The sequence below is a fragment of the Oryctolagus cuniculus genome, chromosome 19, assembly GCF_964237555.1.
Source record: "Oryctolagus cuniculus chromosome 19, mOryCun1.1, whole genome shotgun sequence".
NCBI lineage: Eukaryota > Metazoa > Chordata > Mammalia > Lagomorpha > Leporidae > Oryctolagus > Oryctolagus cuniculus.
Window position 1 is genome coordinate 66545590 of NC_091450.1, and position 22453 is coordinate 66568042.

The 22453-nt window shown below is 42.4% G+C and overlaps 1 protein-coding gene across 6 annotated transcripts in view; it reads left to right on the forward strand.

Annotated features, from left to right (window-relative positions):
- RABGEF1 (RAB guanine nucleotide exchange factor 1) overlaps positions 1-22453 on the forward strand; it is a 70918-nt gene that overhangs the window by 43528 nt on the left and 4937 nt on the right. For 2 of the 6 annotated variants that reach the window (XM_002722278.5, XM_070064754.1), the window contains 4 exons: positions 3195-3361; positions 15677-15758; positions 16641-16773; positions 17955-18046. In XM_002722278.5, the coding sequence (XP_002722324.1) occupies positions 3195-3361; positions 15677-15758; positions 16641-16773; positions 17955-18046 (474 nt within the window). Of the gene's footprint in view, positions 1-3191; positions 3362-15676; positions 15759-16640; positions 16774-17954; positions 18047-22453 lie in introns of all 6 variants that reach the window. The other 4 variants (XM_008249650.4, XM_051836340.2, XM_070064755.1 and 1 more) reach the window with 2 other exon arrangements.

Consider the following 22453-nt stretch of genomic DNA (forward strand, 5'->3'; position numbering starts at 1 on the left):
TTTAGTTTGGTTGAAGAGAAGAAAACCAAGTGCTAATTTTTAGTAGTTTATGCTAGTTTATAAGTAGCTAATAAAGTTAATTTTCATTTATATTTCAAGAGTTTAAAAAATGATAAGCATCTGTCTTTGGAAACATATTTCTGGGAGGGAAGTGTGCACAAGGAAACAACAGAGGCATGGTTACAGTTTCCCTGCTTTTGACCGACTTTCTAACCTCCGACCTCATGTAGAGGTCTCGGGGTTGTCCTCTCTATTCTTTGAACTCAGTTTTGGGCAGCTGTTTCTCTAATCTTAGGTAGTCTTCTCACACGCTTGGGCAGGACTCAAGGGAAGCACTCTGCAGATACCTGAAGCCTTTTCTGTTTAGCCCCTGCCTCTCTAGTATTTGGCCTTGTGAATTCTAGCCAGCACGGTGGTCTCCCTGACTCTAAACACTGCCTTCTCAGTTCAGCAAGTCTGTGGGACTATGCCCTACCCTGGGGTACAATCAGCAGTACCCAGCAGTACCAGGAGAGCTGGGGCAGGACTTCTGTACTTCTTTCCCTTCCTGCAAGGGTTAATCTGTCTCCCTTCTAATGTCTGAAAACCATTATTTCATGGATGTTATCTGACTTTATGCTTGTGAAGGTGGTAAGGTAAACCTGCTCCCTGGATTCCATTATGACTAGAAGTGGAATTATCAGATTACGTGAAGGATTGAATTCCAAGTATTAAAGAGTTTTCTCTAAGCATATAGAAGTTAACACAATTTGGCCAGTGCTGCAGCTCACTTGGCTAATCCTCTGCCTGCGGCACCAGCACCCCAGGTTCTAGTCCTGGTTGGGGCACTGGTTCTGTCCCAGTTGCTCCTCTTCCAGTCCAGCTCTCTGCTGTGGCCCAGGAGGGCAGTAGAGGATGGCCCAAGTGCTTGGGCCCTGCACCCGCATGGGAGACCAGGAGGAAGCACCTGGCTCCCAGCTTCGGATTGGTGCAGCGCCAGCCGTGGCAGCCATTTGGGGGATAAACCAATGGTAGGAAGACCTTTCTCTCTGTCTTTCTCTCTCACTATCTAGCTCTGCCTGTCAAAAAAAAAAAAGTTAACACAATTTTTGGTTTTCTTTTTTATGGAAAAAATGTTTCAGGAAGAAAATGCCTGGTTTTGAGTTAGACTGTACCTGATTTATGTATTTTAAAAAAGAAAAAGGTAATATATTTAGATGACTCAAAAATAAAACTTTGTAGTCCAGTTTCCTTTCCACTATGTGTCTGTATCCCTTGCCCATCTAGTCCCTAAATACCACCACTCCACTTCCCTCACACTTATAGAGCTTTTGTTGTTTCTTGTGTATCCTTCTCTGTTTTTGTTCATTTACAAGCTCATATATTCTTATCCCAGTTTACTGTTTTATATAAGAGTGCACAGCATATACCCTGTTTTTTTTTAAGTGATTTTTTCTATATTAGTGTACAAAAAGCATCCTTTCTTCAAAACCTGTGTAATATTTTAATTTATGGGTTATACCATAATTTATTTAGTCCCTGGGTGCTGACCAATTATTTCCCATCTATTGGTATTACAAGGAGTGTGAGAATGAGTAGCTTCATACATGCTTCATTTTGTACTTGTGCAGTTATATCAGTTGAAAATTTATGATAGATGCGTGTTTAATTTCAGTGAATATTGCCAAATTGCTCTTCATTATGTTGTATCATTTTACATTCCCCTTGCATAGTACATAGTACAAGACTGCCTGTTTCTCCATATCCTCAACAGCATCAAACTTTATTTTTGTGTTATGTTTTAAATATTTGTGTGTTATTTGTGTTAATTTTTTAAATAGCATCTCATAGTTGTTTGTACATTTGTCACCATGAGTGAAGTTGAATATCTTCCCTATGTTAAGTTCCATCTGTATTTCTTCTCTGTTTGCTGTTAGTATTCTGTGTTTGTTTCTCTATTGGACCTTTGGATTGTTTTTTTTCTCTATTTATAGGAATCCTTAGAATGGCTCTTAGTGATATCACATGCAAATATGTTTTTTCAAGTTTATTGTCTGACTTAAAATTTTTATTATTTTTTTAAAATTTATTTATTTGAAATGGAAAGTGACAGAGGGAGAGACAGAGATCTTCCATCTGCTAATTCACCCCCAAATAGCCATAGCTCCTGGGGCTGGCCAAGGCCAGGAGCAAGGAACTCCACCTAGGTCTCTCATGTGGGTGGCAGGGGCCCAAGTATTGGACCATAATCTGCTGCCTTCCCAGGTGTATTAGCAAGAAACTAGGTCAGAGACAGAGCAGCTGGGACTCAAACTGGCACTCCAGTATAGGATGCCAACATTGCAAGTGATGGCTTAACTTGTGGAGATACAACACTGGCCCCTATTTTTGGCTTATTTGAAAGACACAGAGAGAGTCCATCTACTGGTTCACTCCCCAAATGTCCTCAACAGCCAGGACTGTGTAGGCCAAAACCAGGCTTCGAGAACTCCATCCAAGTTGCCCCCAGGGTCAGACTTTCTAAAGCACTTACTCTTTGGTACTGCACCTTTGTCTCCATTCTCCAAAGGTCCTATTTTCCTTTCAGTTATATTTGAAGAAGGGAAAGAGTTGTGTGCCAGGTGATCAGATGGTGGGTTTTTTGCTGTGTGCCCTGTCATGTTCATTATACTATTGGATGCATTCTTTGACTTTGAGCAGTGTGACTTATAAATTAAATGTTGAGTGAATAATTTTGTGCTTCTGCATGCACAAATTAGTTGTTTGTTTTTGGCAAATAAAATGGAACTTAAAGGTTGTCTAACATTTTGTATGTCACCTAACATTTTTGTAATTCCGTTACTTGTTGACTAGTTATATAAACTCAAACAATCTTCCAGAAGGTTGTATAAGATAGTGGTGCCATTTCTGTATTAATGACTAAATGTATAGATCTCAGCATGATATATTTTGACTAAGAAGATACTAACAGAGCAACTTGTATTTCAAGGAATATCTTTTAGATTGTATGTATAGTTTTGTCTATACATCCTACTTATAAAACAGATTTAGCTTACTCTAAGGAAGGTTATCCAAACATTTGAACATAAAATGATTTAAGTTCAAGTTTAACTTTGATTAATGTAATTTAAATAACCTTAAGTTAGGTACTTAAAGTAATTCCATACATGGATCTTCTATATAATAAAACTTACTATGTTTAATTTTCCCAGCAGAAATTCAGGAAGCAAAAGCTCCCAGTCCTTCCATAAACCGGCAAACCAGCATTGAAACGGATAGAGTGTCTAAGGAGTTCATAGAATTTCTCAAGACCTTCCACAAGACAGGCCAAGAAATCTATAAACAGACCAAGCTGTTTTTGGAAGGAATGCATTACAAAAGGGTAGGTTGAGAATAACCACTTAGAAGCATAGAGTTTTGCTTTTAGGAAAGGTTTTAGAGATGATATAGTAAACCTTGTCATTGTATACTGGAGAAAATCAATACCCAAAGATGTTAAGTTACTTACCTAAGGAAAGCATCTGAATTAAGTTAAAACCTGACTCTCAGGCTAGTGCTTTTCCACTGTGATTCAGTGGTGTTAGGATCCTCCTTGTATGGAAATTCTGACACTGAAGCTACTTGAATCATGTGTTTTAGTAATAGACCTTCCTCTCTTGTACCTTGTCAGTAGTGTAAACTGCCACAGGAGACCTTTAAGTAACAGTTTGTTAGACCAGTAGCAAAAATATTGGGTTTTTGTGTTGTTTGGTTTTTGTGTTTTGATTTTTAGGTTTCTTCTATCTGTTCCGTTAGAGAAGTGAAAGTTAGAATTTAGGCATTGAAAGGTACCTTAGCAACTGTGTGATTCCAGTCTTCTTACTTTATAGATGAGGAAGTAGAGAGCCAAAGAGGATAAGTGACTTGTCCAAGGCTACACAGTGAGAATTTGCCAGTGTCAGAACCAGAACTAGTGACTTCCATGCTCTTGCCTGTAACCTAGTGTTTTGGTTCTAATCCATAATTTCAGTTGCAATAATGAATAAGAATGCCTGTACAGGGTATTGTTTTGTAAGTAGGGACTAATTCTGTTGTCACATTCTACAGCCACTGAACTCAGAATTAGCTCTAATATTCCCTTCGTAAAGTGAGGAAGTCTGAAACTATACCATGTTTAACTGATTAGCCATAGTCTAACTGGTCAGACATCAGCAGGCAAATAAGGATCAGACTTTTCTTAAAATATTTTTTATGTATCAAATTCAGTTCATAAAGGAGAAAAAGGAATAACCCAGCCTTCTTTTCCTCCAGGTATCTGTGCACAAATTATGATATTTAGACATAAAGCAAGCAAGTTATCATTGATTTTTTGAGTTAAAAGCAATGATTTTCTAGTCATTGTATTTTAAGGACCTATTTAACATGAAAAATCATTCTAATGTGTTTGACACTGATCCATTGACATCGCCAGAAATTGATAATCCTTCCTACTACACCCCACAGTATTCTTCCCCAAATTGCTGAGGTCTAGAACAATAAACCACTCTTGCCCACGTCATTTCCTGCATCATTCTTTTCTGCTTCAATCTTAGATTTAGCTTACTCTAAGGAAAGTTGTCTTTTCCTTTATTAAAAAGGTTTATTTATTTCTTTATTTGAAAGGCAAAATTATGGGATGAGAGAATCTTCCATCCCCTGGTTCACTCCCTAAATGGCCATGACAGCCAAGACAGGGCCACGCCAAAGCCAAGAGTCTAAATATCTGTCTGGGTCTCCCACATGGATGCATCTTCCACTGCTTTCCTAGGAAAGCAGGAAGGTGGATTGGAAGTGGAGCAGCAGGAGCGCAAACCAGAGCCCATATGAGATGCCAACATTGTAGGCGGCAACTTAACCTGCTGCACCACAACGCTGACCCCACCTGCCCCCAGTGTGCCCTGTTTTTAAAGTGAATAACCCTCTCCTTCATCAAGATACAGGTACTTTAATGTTTTGGCAATTACAGTAAAGCTTTCTACTCACTTAATTTTTTGGATTTCTCAGTTGAGTTTTCAAAATGATGAACTCTTTTCCCTTACTAAGGAAGCAGTTATGCACAACATAAGACCTTTTGCTGGTTTCATAGTTCTTTTCCCTGCCATTCTGTAGCAGTATGGTATTTAATATATTATATAGACTTCAATCCGCCTCCCTGCTTTGTGTCAATGCTCATGAAGAAACTATCTTTCTATACCTGAATTAGGAAGAAATAATATTACAGTTTAAGCTGTGGTGAGATCCTCACTTACCTTCTGTTCCTGGAATAAGTAGAAAGACAACTGCCTTCAATACCTTTTTTTTGACAGGCAGAGTGGATGGTGAGAGAGAGAGACAGAGAGAAAGGTCTTCCTTTTGCCATTGGTTCATCCTCCAATGGACGCCACGGCTAGCGTGCTGCGGCCAGCATATCGCTCTGATCTGAAGCCAGGAGCCAGGTGCTTCTCCTGGTCTCCCATGCGGGTGCAGGGCCCAAGCACTTGGGCCATCCTCCACTGCCTTCCCGGGCCACAGCAGAGAGCTGGCCTGGAAGAGGGGCAACCGGGAAAGAATCTGGCACCCCAATTGGGACTAGAACCCGGTGTGCCGGTGCCACAGGAGGAGGATTAGCCTATTGAGCCGCGGCGCTGGCCATGAAATCATTTTAAGGTATTGGAAGGTGGCCAGCGCCGCGGCTCAATAGGCTAATCCTCCGCCTAGTGGCACGGGCACACCGGGTTCTAGTCCCGGTCGGGGCGCCGGATTCTGTCCCGGTTGCCCCTCTTCCAGGCCAGCTCTCTGCTGTGGCCAGGGAGTGCAGTGGAGGATGGCCCAAGTGCTTGGGCCCTGCACCCGCATGGGAGACCAGGAGAAGCACCTGGCTCCTGCCTTCGGATCAGTGCAGTGTGCCGGCTGCAGCACACCGACCGCGGCGGCCATTGGAGGGTGAACCAACGGCAAAGGAAGACCTTTCTCTCTCTCTCTCTCTCTCTCTCTCTCTCTCTCACTGTCCACTCTGCTTGTCCAAAAAAAAAAAAAAAAAAAAAAAAAAAAAGACTTCATCTTCATTATTCTAAACCATGTGGTTATACAAAGAGTAGAGACCACCAGAATAACAGAAGCATGCACCCAAAACAAAGAAAATTTAATCAACCAAATGGACTTTTAAAAAAACTTGTATTTGAAAAGAAGAGAGACACGAATCCCATCCTGTTGGTTTATTCCTCACGTGTCTTCAATGCCTAGGGCTGAGCCAGGCCCATGTCAGGAGCCAGGAACTCAATCAGAATCTTCCACTTTGTGGCACATACCTGAGTACTAGAACCATTACTTGCTGCCTCTCAGATTGTGCATTAGCAGGAAATTAGAATCTGGAAACTGAGCCTGGATTTGAACCCAGGCACCCTGAAATGGAATGCAGGCATCCCACCCTGCATCTTAACCACTAGGCTAAGCACTTGCCCCCAAGTAGACTTTTTGTTTTATGGCGAGAAAATAAGGGGGAAGAAAGTGACCTGGGACCCAGTTTTAAAATCAGAGTAGCAAAAGTGAGAAGTCAAGCATTAAGACAATGGGAAAGCATCTCAGCTGGGGGAATAAGAAACAAAGGTAGATAAATGAACCTGTAACTATGCTGAAAGTGGTGAATGAATAAAAACCATGCCAGAGAAGAATACAGTGATATGTGAGAGGAAGCTTCAGACATTGATGGGCAGCCACGGTAGCTCAGTGTGTGACAGGTTAGAAGAGCAGGTAAAAGAGACTATGGAAATACACATGCAAGCTTTGACAGGGACTGAGAGTTTGCGTCAGTGGACCAAAACTTGGTGGAGAGACAAATTTATATGGCATCCAGGGCTTCTACAAGGACTTGTTTGAGGTTGCAGGCATTTGGGAGAAGGCAGTGCATTTTTTGTTTTAAGAAACATTTATTTATTTGAAAGGGAGAGTCACAGAGAGGGAGGGAGAAACAGAGAGAAAGAGAGATCTTCATCTGCTGCTTCATTTCCCAGATGGCTGCAATAGCCAGCAATGGGCCAGGTGAAGCTAGCAGGTAGGAGATTCATCTGGGTCTACTGTATGGGTGCAGGGGCCCAATCACTTGGATTGTGTTCTGCTGCTTTCCCAGGCCATTTGCAGGAAAATGGATCAGAAGTGGAGCAGCCCATACTCAAACTGGCATCCATCTGGGATGCTGGCGTCACTGGAGGCAGCTTAACCTGCCGCACTACAGCAGAAGCCTCAATACATTGCATTTTAAAAGAAGAAATTACTCAATACCCTCTTCCTGAAGAACCTCGATGAAGCTCTCATGATAAGTACCATCCAGACTGAAGCACAACTGGCCCTAGCTGAACCCTGTCAGTGCCAACTTGAGCATTTAGGAGCATGTTGCTTGGAGGGAAGGAGTCAGTCACAGTGGTTCCAGTTAACCAAATGGGGTGCAAGCTATGTGGGTGCCCCTGAGACCTACCATAGTGTGTGTGTTGGAGGGACTGGGAAAGGAAGCTCAGCTGCCTTGTACAGAATTTTTTTTTAATTACTTATTGTAACTTATGAAAGTCTGGTTCATCTTTTTTCATCTGTGAGTAATTTGACCTTTCCCCAAACTTTGTTGGGAAGCTTAAGTAATCAGTGACTAAATCTTAAGCTGGTTGCACAATTGCATTAATGAACTCTTATTTGGGTCACTGAGTTTTAGTACCACATGTTTAATAGTTCCATATAGGTAGGGGACCTCTAATAGTATCAGGAATGATGCTGTATCTGCTCAGACTCCCATGAGTGACATCAGAGTATTTTAAATGAATGAAATGTCATAGGGAATTTTTACTGTTTGAATACCTGTATGCTGTGCAACTCATTGTACCTCGTTGGAAATTACTAGAATACTTGGCCTGCTACAAGTTTCATTCAGCAAAGGAAAGACATTTATCTTGGTGAAAAAAAATCTGTGGCCTAGATGAAGAATGTCTGTGGGTTCATTTATAATTAGTCACTATCAGGCTGCTAAAAGTGATCATTATCTGGCATTTCCCTGGAGATATGAAGTGAACATATATAACTTACCAGTTCTCACCAACTATGCCGGTAATTGAATTTGGCAAAATGAATGACTGTCGGCTCACTAGGCTAATCCTCCGCCTGCGGCGCTAGCACACCAGGTTCTAGTCCCGGTTGGGGTGCCGGATTCTGTCCCAGTTGCCCCTCTTCCAGGCCAGCTCTCTGCTGTGGCCTAGGAGTGCAGTGGAGGATGGCCCAAGTGCTTGGGCCCTGCACCTGCATGGGAGACCAGGAGAAGCTCCTGGCTCCTGGCTGCGGATCAGTGCGGTGTGCCAGCTGAACGTGCTGGCCACAGCGGCCATTGTGGGGTGAACCAACAGTAAAGGAAGACCTTTCTTTCTGTCTCTCTCACTGTCCACTCTGCCTATCAAAAAAAAAAAAAAAATTGTCACCTTCTTTTATTCAACTAAGTATATAAATGTTTAAATTTATATTCAGCACTTTTTTGACAGGCAGAGTGGACAGTGAGAGAGAGAGAGAGACAGAGAGAAAGGTCTTCCTTTTGCCTTTGGTTCACCCTCCAATGGCCTGCGCGCTGTGGCCGCCACACCGCGCTGATCTGATGGCAGGAGCCAGGTACTTATCCTGGTCTCCCATGCGGGTGCAGGGCCTAAGCACTTGGGCCATCCTCCACTGCACTCCCTGGCCACAGCAGAGAGCTGGCCTGGAAGAGGGGCAACCGGGACAGAATCTGGCGCCCCGACCAGGACTAGAACCCGGGGTGCCGGTGCCGCAAGATGGAGGATTAGCTTAGTGAGCCGCAGCGCCGGCCTCACCACTTTTTTAATGGTGTCAAGAAACATTCTCTGGACTTATTAAAGTATGTGAACATGCATGGTCTACTTAATGTTTAGCTTTTAAATTTTAAGAGGAATAAAGCCCTAATGGGTTACCTTCCTTAAAAATTAGCAAAAGCAGCAGAAATTAGCAATACAAAAGATTTGGACACCAAAGCTAAAACCCAAATAGATTAAGTAGCTAACCAAAAGAAACTAAATGAGCCTGGTAAATGTATCATGGAAATCCAAATTTCAATGAAGAATATTCCAGATAAAATACACACAAATCATATTTAAGGAAATCATCAATGTTTTTCGAAACTGGAGGTGGAAAATAACTTGCTAAACAGCTTAAGCCGTCAATTTGGTTTATTTTTTTAAAGATTTATGTATTTATTTATTTGAAAGTCAGAGTTACACAGAAGGAGGAGAAGAGGCAGAGAGAGGTCTTCCATCTGCTGGTTCACTCCCCAATTGGCCACAACAGCTCAAGCTGCACTAATCCAAAGCCAGGATCCAAGAGCTTCTTGCAAGTCTCCCACACGGGTGTAGGGGCCCAAGGACTTGGGCCATCTTCTACTGGTTTCCCAGGCCATAGCAGAGTTGGATTGGAAGTGGAGCAGCCAGGACTTGAATCGGTACCCATATGGAATGCTGGCACTGCAGGCGGCAGCTTTATCCCCCACGCCATAGCACTGGCCCTCAACCATCAGTTTTAATATTCAAAGGAAGACATCTATTTGTCAATGTTTTAAAATAGAAAGAAAAAGTTTTAGGAAGAAAATAATAAAAAGGCTGTGCTTTGCTCAGACATGGAAAAGATGATCCCAGACAATGGTTTGAGAGTACTTGAGGAAAAGCATAGAGCTTTCTTTCTTGGAAAACTATGAAAAACCTTTTAGAATTTATATAGCCAACACAACTAACTGACACAAACCTATTATCACTTCCTTCCTTTGTGAAGAGTTGAAATTTTTCTTACTTGCAAGCTAGCAAGTTAGCCTGCCATGATTTCATAGATACTGGCAGAAGACATGAGGCTCTTGGGTCATGGACAAATGCAGATTTATTACAGCAATAGCAGTAGCCAAAGTGTCAACATTTGTACTAATTTCCCAAGTATTAATTCCTTTAAGGCAAAACAAGATCAGGGAAATGCATGCAGTAAATTTTATTAGAGGAGAGGAACACTAAACTTAGGGATCCTGAATCTTTTTTAGTGGGCAGTGAGTCAGTCTGACCTTTGCCCCTGAAGGAAACATACTACACAGTAAACAGTCTTCCCTTTTTTCTTAGAGAGGCACTATTCTTCCATAGCAATTGCTATACAGGTGTCTTTGAAAAGATAAAGCAAAACAAAAGCAATCATTGCCTCTACTCATAAGATGTATAAAGCTTTGTGGAAAATTGTCTCCTGACATGTTCATGATATTGCAAAGGGAACAGTATTAATGAGTAACTTCATTTATTCCTTCTTCCATTCAACTAGATTGAACACGAACTGTATGCCTGGGTGTTACAGGCATGAGGATATGGTTGTGAATCATTGCTTCTTGGAGCTAACATTTCAGTGGCAGGAATAGACAATAAATAGATCTTTAACATAGTGGTGAATCCTATCAGAATTTAAAACAAGAGGGCAGCATGATAGGGGAGCTATTTCACATTATAAAATAAACACTACTGGAGTGTAAACTGCGATAGAAACAAAAAAGGAATTCTCCAAACCAGTAACCTAATATTGCGGTTATTGTGTAGAGTTGAGGGAAGGGGTGATGCAGTCATTGTAACCACCAAAACAGGCCACTCAAGGGTTTGAGAGGTGGTCGCTGTGTTTCTAATTAGAAGTGAGTACTAGTGGTCCTAAGAATGGATATAGTTTAAACTGAGTGTTAAAATTTGGTGCAAATGGGGTCCAGTGCTGTGGTGTAGCAGGTAAAGTCACCACCTGCAGTGCCAGCATCCCATATGGGTGCCGGTTCGAGATCCAGCTGCTCCACTTCGGATCCAGCTCTCTGCTATGGCCTAGGAAAGCAGTAGAAGATGACCCAAGTCCTTGGGCCCCTGCACCCATGTAGAAGACCTGGAAGAAGCTCCTGGCTCCTAGCTTCAGATTGGCTCAGCTCTGGCCGTCACAGCCGTCTGGGGAGTGGACAAGTGAATGGATGATCTCTCTCTGCCTCAGTCTCTGTAACTCTGTCTTTCAAATAAATAAATCTTTTTTAAAAATTTGGTGCTAATGAAAGGTAACCATGTGTAAACTACCTAGTTAGATTAAATGAATAGTCTTTGGTAGAGAGTACATAAACTAAAAGAATAACAAATTATAGTATCATAAATCACAGTTAAAAATGTTAAGTCCCAGCATTTTGGACTTAACCACTGGGTTAAGCCAATACTTGCAGTGCTGGCATCCCATATGGGCACTGGTTCAAGTCTCTGCCATTCTACTTCTGATCCAACTCCCTGCTAATGTGCTTGGGAAAGCAGCAGGGGACGGGCCAAGTACTTGGGCCCCTGCACCCACAAGGGAGACCTGGAAGAATCGCCTGGCTTTTGACTGGCACAGCGCTGTCCACCACAGCCATTTGGGGAGTGAACCAGCTGATAGAAGATCCCTCTGTCTCTCTTTGCAACTCTGCCTTTCAAATAAATAATAAATCTATTTTTAAAAAAGTTCTCATGCACTCTCTAAAAAGTGTTTAAGTCCCTCATTAAAAATGAAATTATACTTGCAGATTTAATAGTGAAATTTCATAAATTCAATAATTTTTCTATTTAATTTAATCCATTCTGCTTATTGAAAGGATTTGAGGAGACCTACAAATGATTTAAAATAGATGGCTAACACTTTTTTTATTATTTAACAATTTGTTTGTTTATTCATTTGAGAGGCAACATTACAGGGGCATAGGGATAGACAGGACTCTTCCATTCACTGGTTCACTCCCCAAGCGGCCCCAACGACTGGAGCTGGGCCACTCCAAAAAAAGGAGCCCGGAGCTTCTTCCAGGTCTCCTACGTGGGTGCAACCATTTTCTGCTGCTTTCTCAGAAGCATTGACAGGAAGCCGGATCAGTGGTACAGCAGCTGAAACTTGACTGGTACCCATATGAGATGCTGGCACTGTAGGCTGTTCTTTACCCACTAGGCCACAGCACCAGCCTCTAACATATTTTTTTTTTCAAATAGAATTTGAAAGTATATAAAGTACATTATATGTTAAGGATTTAATCTGATATAGAAAATTTGAAGTTCATTCAAAGATTGAAAGACAGGATTATACCTTAGATCTAGCTAAAAAACATAAAAAGATAAATACTTTTCAGGTTAGCACAAACACTTAAAATAATTTAAATTATAATGTACATTGTTTCAGGAAAAACATGGAAGCAAATATATAATTTTCGTGTGAGGAGGTAGAAACAAGAATTTGTGGAGACTTATAAGTACAGCAGACTTCAAGATATATTCTAAAATGAAAATCATCACAACTAGATGAGACTTTGGGAAAAATAAAATGTAGAATGTGAAATAGATATCCCCAAATAAATTCAATTTCTTAGAGACAAATTATGTGATAACTGGGTAAACGAGAGGATCCAGGGTTGCTCTGTCCTAATGGCTGCTGAAAAAGAGAGATAAGCTTGTGTGCACACTATCATAGTGTTGCATTTCTTACTGTTCACCCAACATTCCAGCCAATTTAAAGGGCTCAACATGAAAAATTTAGAAGTAGGTCAGTGTATTCAAGTGATGAAAGAACCTAAAATTGAAATATTAATGGTATTAACTTTTAAAAAGATCTGTGCAAAGAAAAAACTTAAGTGGAAGGCAACAGTGACACATTGTAAGAGTTTAGGTTTTTGAAATATGGAAGATTTACTAAGGGTGGGAGGGATGTAAGTTTTTTAGATTAGAGGTCATTTTTAATTCCAGATGGCACAGCGTCAGCCCTCTACATCCATGAATGCCACATTCTTGAATTCAACCAATCACAAATTGAAAATATTTGAAGGGAGGGGGATTGCAATTGTATTGACCGTGTACAAACTTTTTTCCTTTTTATTTTTAAAAAATATGGTTATACTACTTAAATAACATTCATATTAGAAGTAACCTGTAGATGATTTAGAGTTTGTGGAAGGATCTGCATTGGTCACATGCAAATACATTTCATGTGAGGGACTTGAACATCTGTGCCTTTGGAATCCATGGTGGGGCAGTGTTGGGGGTCCTGCAGTTACTGAGGGATGGCTAAAACAGTAACTGAGACAGGAGTAAGGGTGAGCTGTCAAGGCGATCACAGTACTGTAAGTGCTTGGTTATTTTGACTTCCCAGAGGGTGTAAGATGGGAACTGAGCCTCCAGGGATATTCTATGGGGACTTTCCTGACAGTTGTTGCAGGGTTAGAGAGGAATAAAAAGTGAGAAAAATCAAAGGTTGAGAGAGTAACTGAATTGATGGGGAAGACATCATACAGGGAGATAGGCATGGCTGAGTGACTGTCCTGCCGCTGAGTACTCTACCATCTTTCCAGAATTAAGCCAGCACATCAGCCGGCTGACAGTCAGCCCTTGGTGTGTGAGATCACTGGCCTGTGTAGATGAAGGCTGTGAGAAACAGCTGTCGAATTTGTCTTCGGTCTTGGGCATGCCCCTCTGTAGCAACATTTTTATGAGAACCCCTCGGAGAAAATTTTTGCTGTGGTATCAGATTTTCACCTGAAATATTCATTTACTTTTATCCTCTGAACACTGAATTATGTAACTGTTTGCATCCTACTGACAGTTACTAGAAAGATTAGTTAGATGACAACTTATAGACTCTTTTAAAAAAAAAAGATTTATTTTATTTACTTGAAAGAGTTACACAGAGAAGGAGAGGCAGAGAGAGAGAGAGAGAGAGCAGTCTTCCATCTGCTGGTTCACTCCCAAGTTGGCCACAATGGCCGGAGCTGTGTCAATTTTTTTTTAAAGCCAGGGACCAGGAGCTTCCTCCAGGTCTTCCATGCGGGTGCAGGGGCCCAAAGACTTGAGCCATCTTCTACTGCTTTCCCAGGTCATAGCAGAGAGCTTGATCATAAGTGGAGCAGCCAGGACATGAACAGGTGCCCATATGGGGTGCTGGCACTATAGGTGGCAGCTTTACTCGCTACACCACAGCGCCAGCCCCATGGACTAACTCTTGACTTACCACATCTTCAAGAATACATTTTTATTTCGTCATTCCTGGCTCTACATTTTTTTTCTGTGTTTTGTTTTTCTTTTTAAATATTTACATCTCTATGTGAGAAGTATAGAGGCAGAAAATCCTGTTCGCTGGTACGATCCCCAAATTCCTGCAAGAGCTGGGGCTAGGCCAAGCTGAATCCAGGAGCCAGGAACTCAATTCAGGTTTCCCACATGGGTGGCAAGGACCCAGGTACTTGAGCATCACCTGCTGTCTCCCATGGTACACATTAGCAGGAAGCTGGAATCTGGAGTGGATCTGAGCTTGTCACTCAAACACAGGCACTCTGATATGGGATGCAGGCATTCCAAACAGCACCTGAGCTGCAAGACCAAACACCTGCCCCTGTTTTACTTTTTCTTTTCTTTTTCATTTTTATTTATTTGTTTTTACTTTATTTGAAAAGCAAAGAGATACAGAGAGAGATCTTCTATCTGCTGATTCACTCCCAAAATGTCTAAAACAGCCAGAGCTGGATCGGCTGAAGCCAGGAGCCTGGAATTCCTTCCCGATACCCTAAGTGTGTGGCAAGAATCTAGGTACTTGAGCCATCATCTGCTGCCTCCCAGGATGCACATTATCAGGAAGCTGGATCAGAAGTAAAAGTTACCAGGACTCCAATTAGGCACTCAGTACAGGATGCAAGCATCCCAAGTGGCGCTTAATGCTCTGCCAAATGCCTTCCCTTCTTTTTATTTGTTATTGTTTTTGTTTTCTAGTTTATTTTGCTGACTTATATTATCTTTTGTATGGACTTTAAACATTCTTTGGGGAAAATATGTGGAGTGCTTACATTATACCTATACAGTTAGTAAATAAAAGTTATAAAGTCCAGTGTTTAGAGGCCATGGAGTAAAAGGATGCATACATGGCTAATGACAGCATACACTGGAGTTCCTGAGGATTGACTGTAGCAATAGATACTCAGGGCTGTAAAGTTGTTCATACTTATTAAGCTGTTATTGCCACTTTTGGAAATATATCACAGAAATAAAAAACCCAAAAGAAAATAGTCGTTACAAAATTATTTGTAAGTGCAATACATAATAGTGAAAAAAGGGAGGCAGCTCAGATGCATAGCAGTGGAAGGTCGTTAGATAAGTTGGTTAACCTAGCAGAATATTAAAAAAAAAATTAACAAATAAGGTGACTGTAAATACACATAAAATATAAGTTACCACAAACAAGCATTATAGCCATGTAAGATATCTACAGTGAAAAGAATGAAAACGCCATGATATGTTATAAACAATACTGGACAGATGACTAAAAAAAAGAACTGTATAAAAAACAGGAGACGTTGCTGGCAAGCTCCAAACATGGAGGAAGGGTGATGTGGCGGGAATGTTCCTTGCCTGATGGGATCCACTGGTGCTTTGGGGTTGTGTTGAAATATTGCACTGTGCTGAATAAAGAGTGTTGCACAAGTATGGCATGTTAATCAAAAAGTTTTGAAAACATATTAGTGGATAGGTCTTTCTTCCCTGTAGATTTAATGTAATTTGTAATTTGTAACTCTTAGGATTAGCACTAGTACAAGAATTGGGTTTTGGAAACTTTAAAATTTAAAGCTGTAGTCATGAACTTTCTTCAGCTCTTACGTAGCTTCTTTGTACCTTTATTTCAGGATTTAAGCATTGAGGAACAGTCAGAGTGTACTCAGGATTTTTACCAGAATGTGGCTGAGAGAATGCAGACGCGTGGAAAAGGTAATGCTTTGTCAGCCAGCCAGTGAGAGAATGCTGGGAATTGCACGTAGCCCGGCCACCTAGTGTCTTAGCAGTTTTCCACTTCTCTGAGGGCCTGGTTGGTTTGCTTGCTCCCTCCTGCAAACTGTTCCCATGACTTTCTGATACCTGGTCAGTATACTTAGCAGTGCCTTTGAGTGCTGCCATGTGTATTCTGAGATAAGCAGAACAGTGGGATAATTTTTCGAGTACTGTTTTAGGACTCCACTGGGGTAAAGGTGGAGTGGATTGAAGCCTTTTGAGAATCTTTTCTAAGTGAATCCAACATTTTAGAATTGCTGTCTAGGTGACGCATTATTTATTATGATGTTTTCCTCAAGGGAGTTTGGGTGGGGAGAAAAAAAAGGAGAATCAATGATTTAGAGTTTTAGAGATTCCTCTGGAATTTGCCCTCCATTGATACTGGACTTTAAGACACTTATCTGAGAAATCTGTCCCAGATGTATACCTCACAGAGTTCTCTGGTCTTAATGGTAAACCTTGGAAAAATAAAAGGGTAAGTCTCGCTAGCATTCATCACTCTTGGTAATTTCAAGTGCTTTCCTCTGTGGCCACAGAGTGACCCCTGGCAGAGTTTTCCATGTGCAGGGCTTATACCAGTTGGGGGCGCCCCACACAGCTTAAGTTAGGAGTGTGGATTCTGGAAAGGCAGTCCCAAAAGTTGGGATAATTTTTAAAGAAGTCTTTTTAAATGTGGCATCTTATATTTTTGTTTTTAGGTATGTTTAGTGTATTTCTAGTAAATCAGTTTTTCTTGCTTTGTAGAAAGTACTTTGAAAACATAGTGTTAACTGAAAATGGCCATCCTTCCCCTGAGTTTTTATACCTATCTTGGTGTTTTAGTGCCCCCTGAGAGAGTTGAGAAGATAATGGACCAGATTGAAAAGTATATCATGACTCGTCTCTATAAATATGTGTTCTGTCCAGAAACTACTGATGATGAGAAGAAAGACCTCACTATTCAAAAGAGGATCCGGTAACTGTTTGTTTTCCATTGTTTAAATTTACTACCTGTAATGGAAGACTGCATTGTGTGAAAATAAAGTGATTAAATTTCAAACCTTTAGAGAAAATAAATAATAGCTTAAGCACCTGCCATTCTTGCCATCTAAGCTTTCTGTGTTATCAGAAAGAACAAGAATGGGCTGATCTTGCTTAGCCATCTGACTCGAGACTGCTCTAGAAAAGAACCATGTTTGGTGTTTTAGATTGTTTGAAATCCCAAAAATTACCAAGACACGAGAAGACTTTTCTTGTTTGGTTATACTATCTTGTCAGGTAGGAAGCTGTGAGTATCCACACCAAAGTATCCCTGACATTAGTCAGCCATTCCTTAGCTCATTTCTCTCACTAGCACTGCTTCATAACACTTCCCAGAGCACCCAGTCTTCTGGAACTAGTAGTGGGGACACTTAAGTGTAGGCCACCCAAGTATGAAGGCAGGTCCAAGGCTGAGCATGCTGAGGTTGTTTCTAGAGGAGAGGGGCCTAGGATGCACAAATCCATTCCCAGGCAAGGAGCTGGTGAGCGATAGATCTGTACTTGGGAGTTTCACACCAGAAGTGAGGAGTTGTTACTGGCTAGGTGGAAGAGAGCCCAACACCAGCAGCCAGATGGCACTAGCCTGAGGGACAAGGCGAGAGCATTAACTACACAACCTGGTGATGTCAGGAGCAGTCTCTGGAGTGAAGTTAGGGTGTGACCAGGAATCACATGATGATTCAGGCTGGTGGGACACATGCTTGTTGACTTCTTCCATGGGCTCCAGTTTGCTTCAGATGTTGAAGGCAGGGTGTGAAGAGACATTAATGAGGGTGGACAGTGAGGATGGTAAGCAACAGATTTTTCTCAAATCTTTGTTCTTGTATTAGATGCTGTTCAGTCTGTGCAGTGCATTCTCCTTTCAGCTAGTGAACTTGTCTTCTATTCTTCCTGTGAGAAGTACGGAAGAGAAACCTCATTTTAGGACACACACTAGTGACTTGGTCCCGTCAGTTGAGCTTCTGATATGGGCAGGGCTGATGTTCTTGTGCCTGGGATTCCCTGATTAGTCAGTGGCGCTTAATGATTTTCCCTTAACTGCAGGAAATGACAGGATGAGTGACTAGAGTCTGTTTTTGGAACTCCTCTTTACCAGTCATCTCTCTCTCTCTGTAGAGCCCTGCACTGGGTTACACCTCAGATGCTTTGTGTTCCTGTTAATGAAGAAATTCCAGAAGTGTCTGATATGGTGGTGAAAGCAATTACAGGTCAGTAAAACTGAGAACTTTTCTATTTCTGTGTTTATGCCCCATGTTAGTCCATACTTTTTTCAGTAAAATATTTCCATAATGCAGGCTGCCAGACATATGTGTGAATGTCAAAAATGACTTGTAAGAAGTTAGTTTTAAGGATTTAATTCATCACAACAGCAGAAACTCCTTTTCTCTCTCCTCTTCAGTGATCAAGCTTTCATTCCTTAGACTTCGAACTAAATTATTGTCAGATACAGCTAGAGTAAATTTTCTAAGAATCTGTTGCATTTATATGTTCAAAAACGATTGTGGATAGAACAAGAGAATTTGTGGGGCTGCTGTTGTGGCATAGCAGGTTAAGCTGCTGCCTGCCACGCCAGCATCCCAAATGGGTGCTGCTTTGAGTCCTTACTGCTCCAATTCTGATCCAGCTCCCTGCTAATGTGCCTGGGATAGCAATGGAAGATGGCCCAAATGTTTGGGCCCCTGCACCCATGTGGGAGACCTGGAGGAAGCTCCTGGCTCCCAGCTTCTGCCTGGCCCAACCCTGGTTGTTGTAGCTGTTTGGGGAGACCAATCAATCTGTCTCTCTCTCCCTTTCTGCTTCTCTCTCTTTGCCACCCCCTTTTCTCTCTGTAACTTTCAAATAAATGCTTTTTAAAAAAAAAAAGAACACGAGAACTAGTGAACAAGGCAATCCCAGAACAGAGTAGCTTTTTTTTTTTAATATTTATTTATTTGAGAGAGAAAGAAAGATCTTTGATCCACTGGTTCACTCACCAAATGCCCTCAGCAGTCAGGGTTAGGCCAAGCCAAAACCAGGAGCTCACAACTCTGTTTGTGTCTCCCACATGAGTGGCAGGGACCCAAGCACTTGAGCCATTATCTGCTGCCTCACAGGGTACAAATTAAAAGGAAGTTATATCAGAAGCAGAGGTGGGACTCTATATGGAATGCCAGTGTCTCAAGCAGTGGCTTAGGGGCCTGCGCGGTGGCTCACTTGGTTAATCCTCCGCCTGTGGCGCCGGCATCCCATATGGACACCGGGTTCTAACCCGATTGCTCCTCTTCCAGTCCAGCTCTCTACTGTGGCCAGGGAGGGCAGTGGAGGATGGCCCAAGTGCTTGGGCTCCTGCACCCGCATGGGAGACCAGGAGAAGCACCTGGCTCCTGACTTCGGGTCGGCATAGCTCTGGCCATAGCGGCCATTTTGGGGGTGAACCAATGGAAGGAAGACCTTTCTCTTTCTCTCTCTCTCTCTCTCTCTGTCTAACTTGGTCAAATAAAAAAAAAAAATCAGTGGCTTAACCCACTACACCACAGCTTCTGCCTCTAGAGTCCCATATTAAAATAATGTCTCTGGGGGCTGGTGCTGTCGTATAGTGGGTAAAAGCCACCTCCTGTAGTGCTGGCATCCCATATGGGAGCCACCCGGCTGCTCCACTTTTGATCCAGCTCTCTGTTATGGCCTCAGAAGGTAGTAGAAGATGGCCCAAGTACTTGGGCCCTGCACCCCATGGGAGACCAAGATAAGTACCTGGCTCCTGCCATTGGGTCAGCGCGGTACGGTGGTGCAGCGCGCCAGCCGCGGCGGCCATTGGAGGGTGAACCAACGGCAAAAGGAAGACCTTTCTCTCTGTCTCTCTTTCTCACTGTCCACTCCACCTGTCAAAAAAAAAAAAAAAATTATCACTTCCATTGTGGGAAGCCTACAATGATGAAAGCTTTTGAGCCATTCAGACTGACACTGTGCTAGAGGAGATGGCCGTAGGGATTAATGCACATGATGTATAGTATTTGCAGAGTGGAATCCAAGCCTGAAGGAGCCAATTCCCACTGGAGGAGGAATGGAACCTCTAGAACACCAGAGAAGATCATTTGGACACGCTTGAATGTTAGACTTATTGGGGTGCCACTGGAATTCAGCATGTCCAACATAGCTTTTTTTTTTTTTTTTTTTAAGGTTTATTTATTTTATTTGAAAGAGTTACAGAAAGAGAGAGATCTTTCATCTGTTGGTTCACTCCCAAATGGCTGCAATAGCTGGAGCTGGGCCAGAATGAAGCCAAGAGCCAGGAGCTTCTAGGTCTCCCATGTGGGTACAGGTGCCCATGCACTTGAACCATCTTCTGCTGCTTTCTTAAGCACATTAGCAGGGAGCTGGATCAGAAGTGGAGAATGCAGAGACTTGGACCAGTGCCCATATGAAACGCTAGTGCTGCAGGCGGTGGCTGAACCTGCTACACCATAGTTCTGGCCCCACCACAAAGCTTTATCCAGCCCAGTTGTCAGTATTGTCGATGTTGAGAAACCCTGAACTGGGAATAGCCTATTTTGCTTTCAAAACTCCATTTAAGATAAGCCTAGAATCTGGATCTTCACACACTGCGCCCTGGCTTGGCCTTGGGCAGAAGTCCTGCAGAGTTATCTGAAGACTCTGAAAAGTAAATACCAAGCAAATTCGAGAGGGAAATCATTATTCAAAGAACAAATAACTAGCAGTGAGTTTCCTGTCTTTTTGTTTTTTTTCCCTCCCATATCTTCTTGTTTAGACCTTAGGGCAGTGCTAGTCATGAAATTGCTGAAGCAAGTTCTGTGTAAGTAGAAAATTAAATAGGGTGAGCGATAATAGTTGTAACCCAGAGTCAACAGATGAAAGGAGCCACACAGGACAACAAGCAGAAGTTGTATAATCTGCACAACAGACTTGTCAGTGAGAGAATGAATGCAGAATAATTAAATAGGCTGCATTGCCCCACACACATGCTTTCACCGCTGGTGGAACCATCTGGGCTGCGTCTGACACTTTCTTCCTGCCAGTAGCAAGGATTTACCATTACATGAAGCTGCCTCAGCTACTTGGTTCACTGCTACCCCACGAGGCAAGCAGCTGTGTATGTTCTGAGGCACGTCACCTCCTCTTGTGCTGTTTGTACTTCACTGTTCTTTACGCTCTCCTAGTCTTTGCACATAGAAGATCCTACAATACTTGGACTTGGTGGTAGTCAAAGGCAGAGAAATAATTTTTCTCAAAACGTTATTTTGAGATGAAGTAAGTGTACAGCCCGGCTTTATCACGTTCTAGCCAAAAGGTGCCAGGTGTCCTAGTTCTGTAGATGTCTGTAGCTGGTAGGGATTAACATGCCATGAGGGTTAGCCACTTTAGACATAATATGTTGGATTTGGGGATATATTGTGATGTCAGATACAAAGATGGTTTGTGTAGTAGCCACATTTCTAAAAAGTTGTGTGCAAAGTGAGATTCTCTAAAGCGGGTTTCAAAATGTGTTAGAGCATGATTGGGGAATGTCCAGGCCACACGCCATATAAGGCCCTTGAAATCATTCGGCATCTGGCCCTGCCAAAGCAACTGCAAGGCAGGACTCAAAATTCAAGACATCTATAGCAGGCTGATTTTTAAGTTGATGATTTTGTATGGCTCACAAGAGATGTTATAAATATTCAAATGGCCCTTGGCAGAAAAATGGTTCCCCACCCCTGTATTAGCAAAACAGAAGCAATAAGGATTCCTCTTTTTAAAAGGGTTCTTGCTTCTGTGTGGGGCTCCGAGGCAGTTTCCCATTGTGATTAGAAGCATGGATTTTAGGGTCAGAAATACTTGGTTTTAGGGTGCTGGCATTTTGGCACAATGGGTTAAGCCACTGCTTGAGACACCAGCGTCCCATATCAGAGTGCTGGCTCAAGTTTTGGCAACTCCAAGCTTCTGATCCAGCTTCCCCTTAACACTCCTGGGGAGCAGCAGAAGATGACTCACATGCTTGCATCCCTGCCACTCATGTGGGAGACCCAGGTAGAGTTCATGGCTCCTGGCTTCCACCTGGCCCAGACCTGGCTGTTACAGGTATATGACATGTAAACTAGTAGATGAAAGATCCCTCCCTGTGTTCTCCCTCTCTTTCTTTGGCTCTGCCTTTCAAACAAACAAAAGAGAGAGAAAGAGACTTAGTTCTAACATCCTACTCTGTTACTTGCGATCTGTCTGGTCTTGGGCAATCCAGTTAACCTCTCTGAACCTCAATTCCATCATCTGTAAAGTAAGCAGTGGTAATATCCATTACATAATCTGAGGATTTAAAAAAAAAAATAGACTGGGCCGGCTCTGTGGTGTAGCGGGTAGAACCACTGCCTGCAGTGCCAGCATCCCACATGGGTGCAGGTTCAAGTCCCAGCTGCTCCACTTCGATCCAACTCTCTACTACCTGGCTACTACCTGGGAAAGCAGTACAAGATGGCTCAAGTGCTTGGACCCCTGCACTCACGTGGCAGACCCAGAAGAAGCTCCTGGCTCCTGGCTTCAGATCGGCACACCTCTGGATGTTGCAGCCATCTGGGAAGTGAACCAGAGATGGAAGACCTTTTTCCCTGCCTGCCTCTGCCTCTGTCTCTAACTCTGCCTTTCAA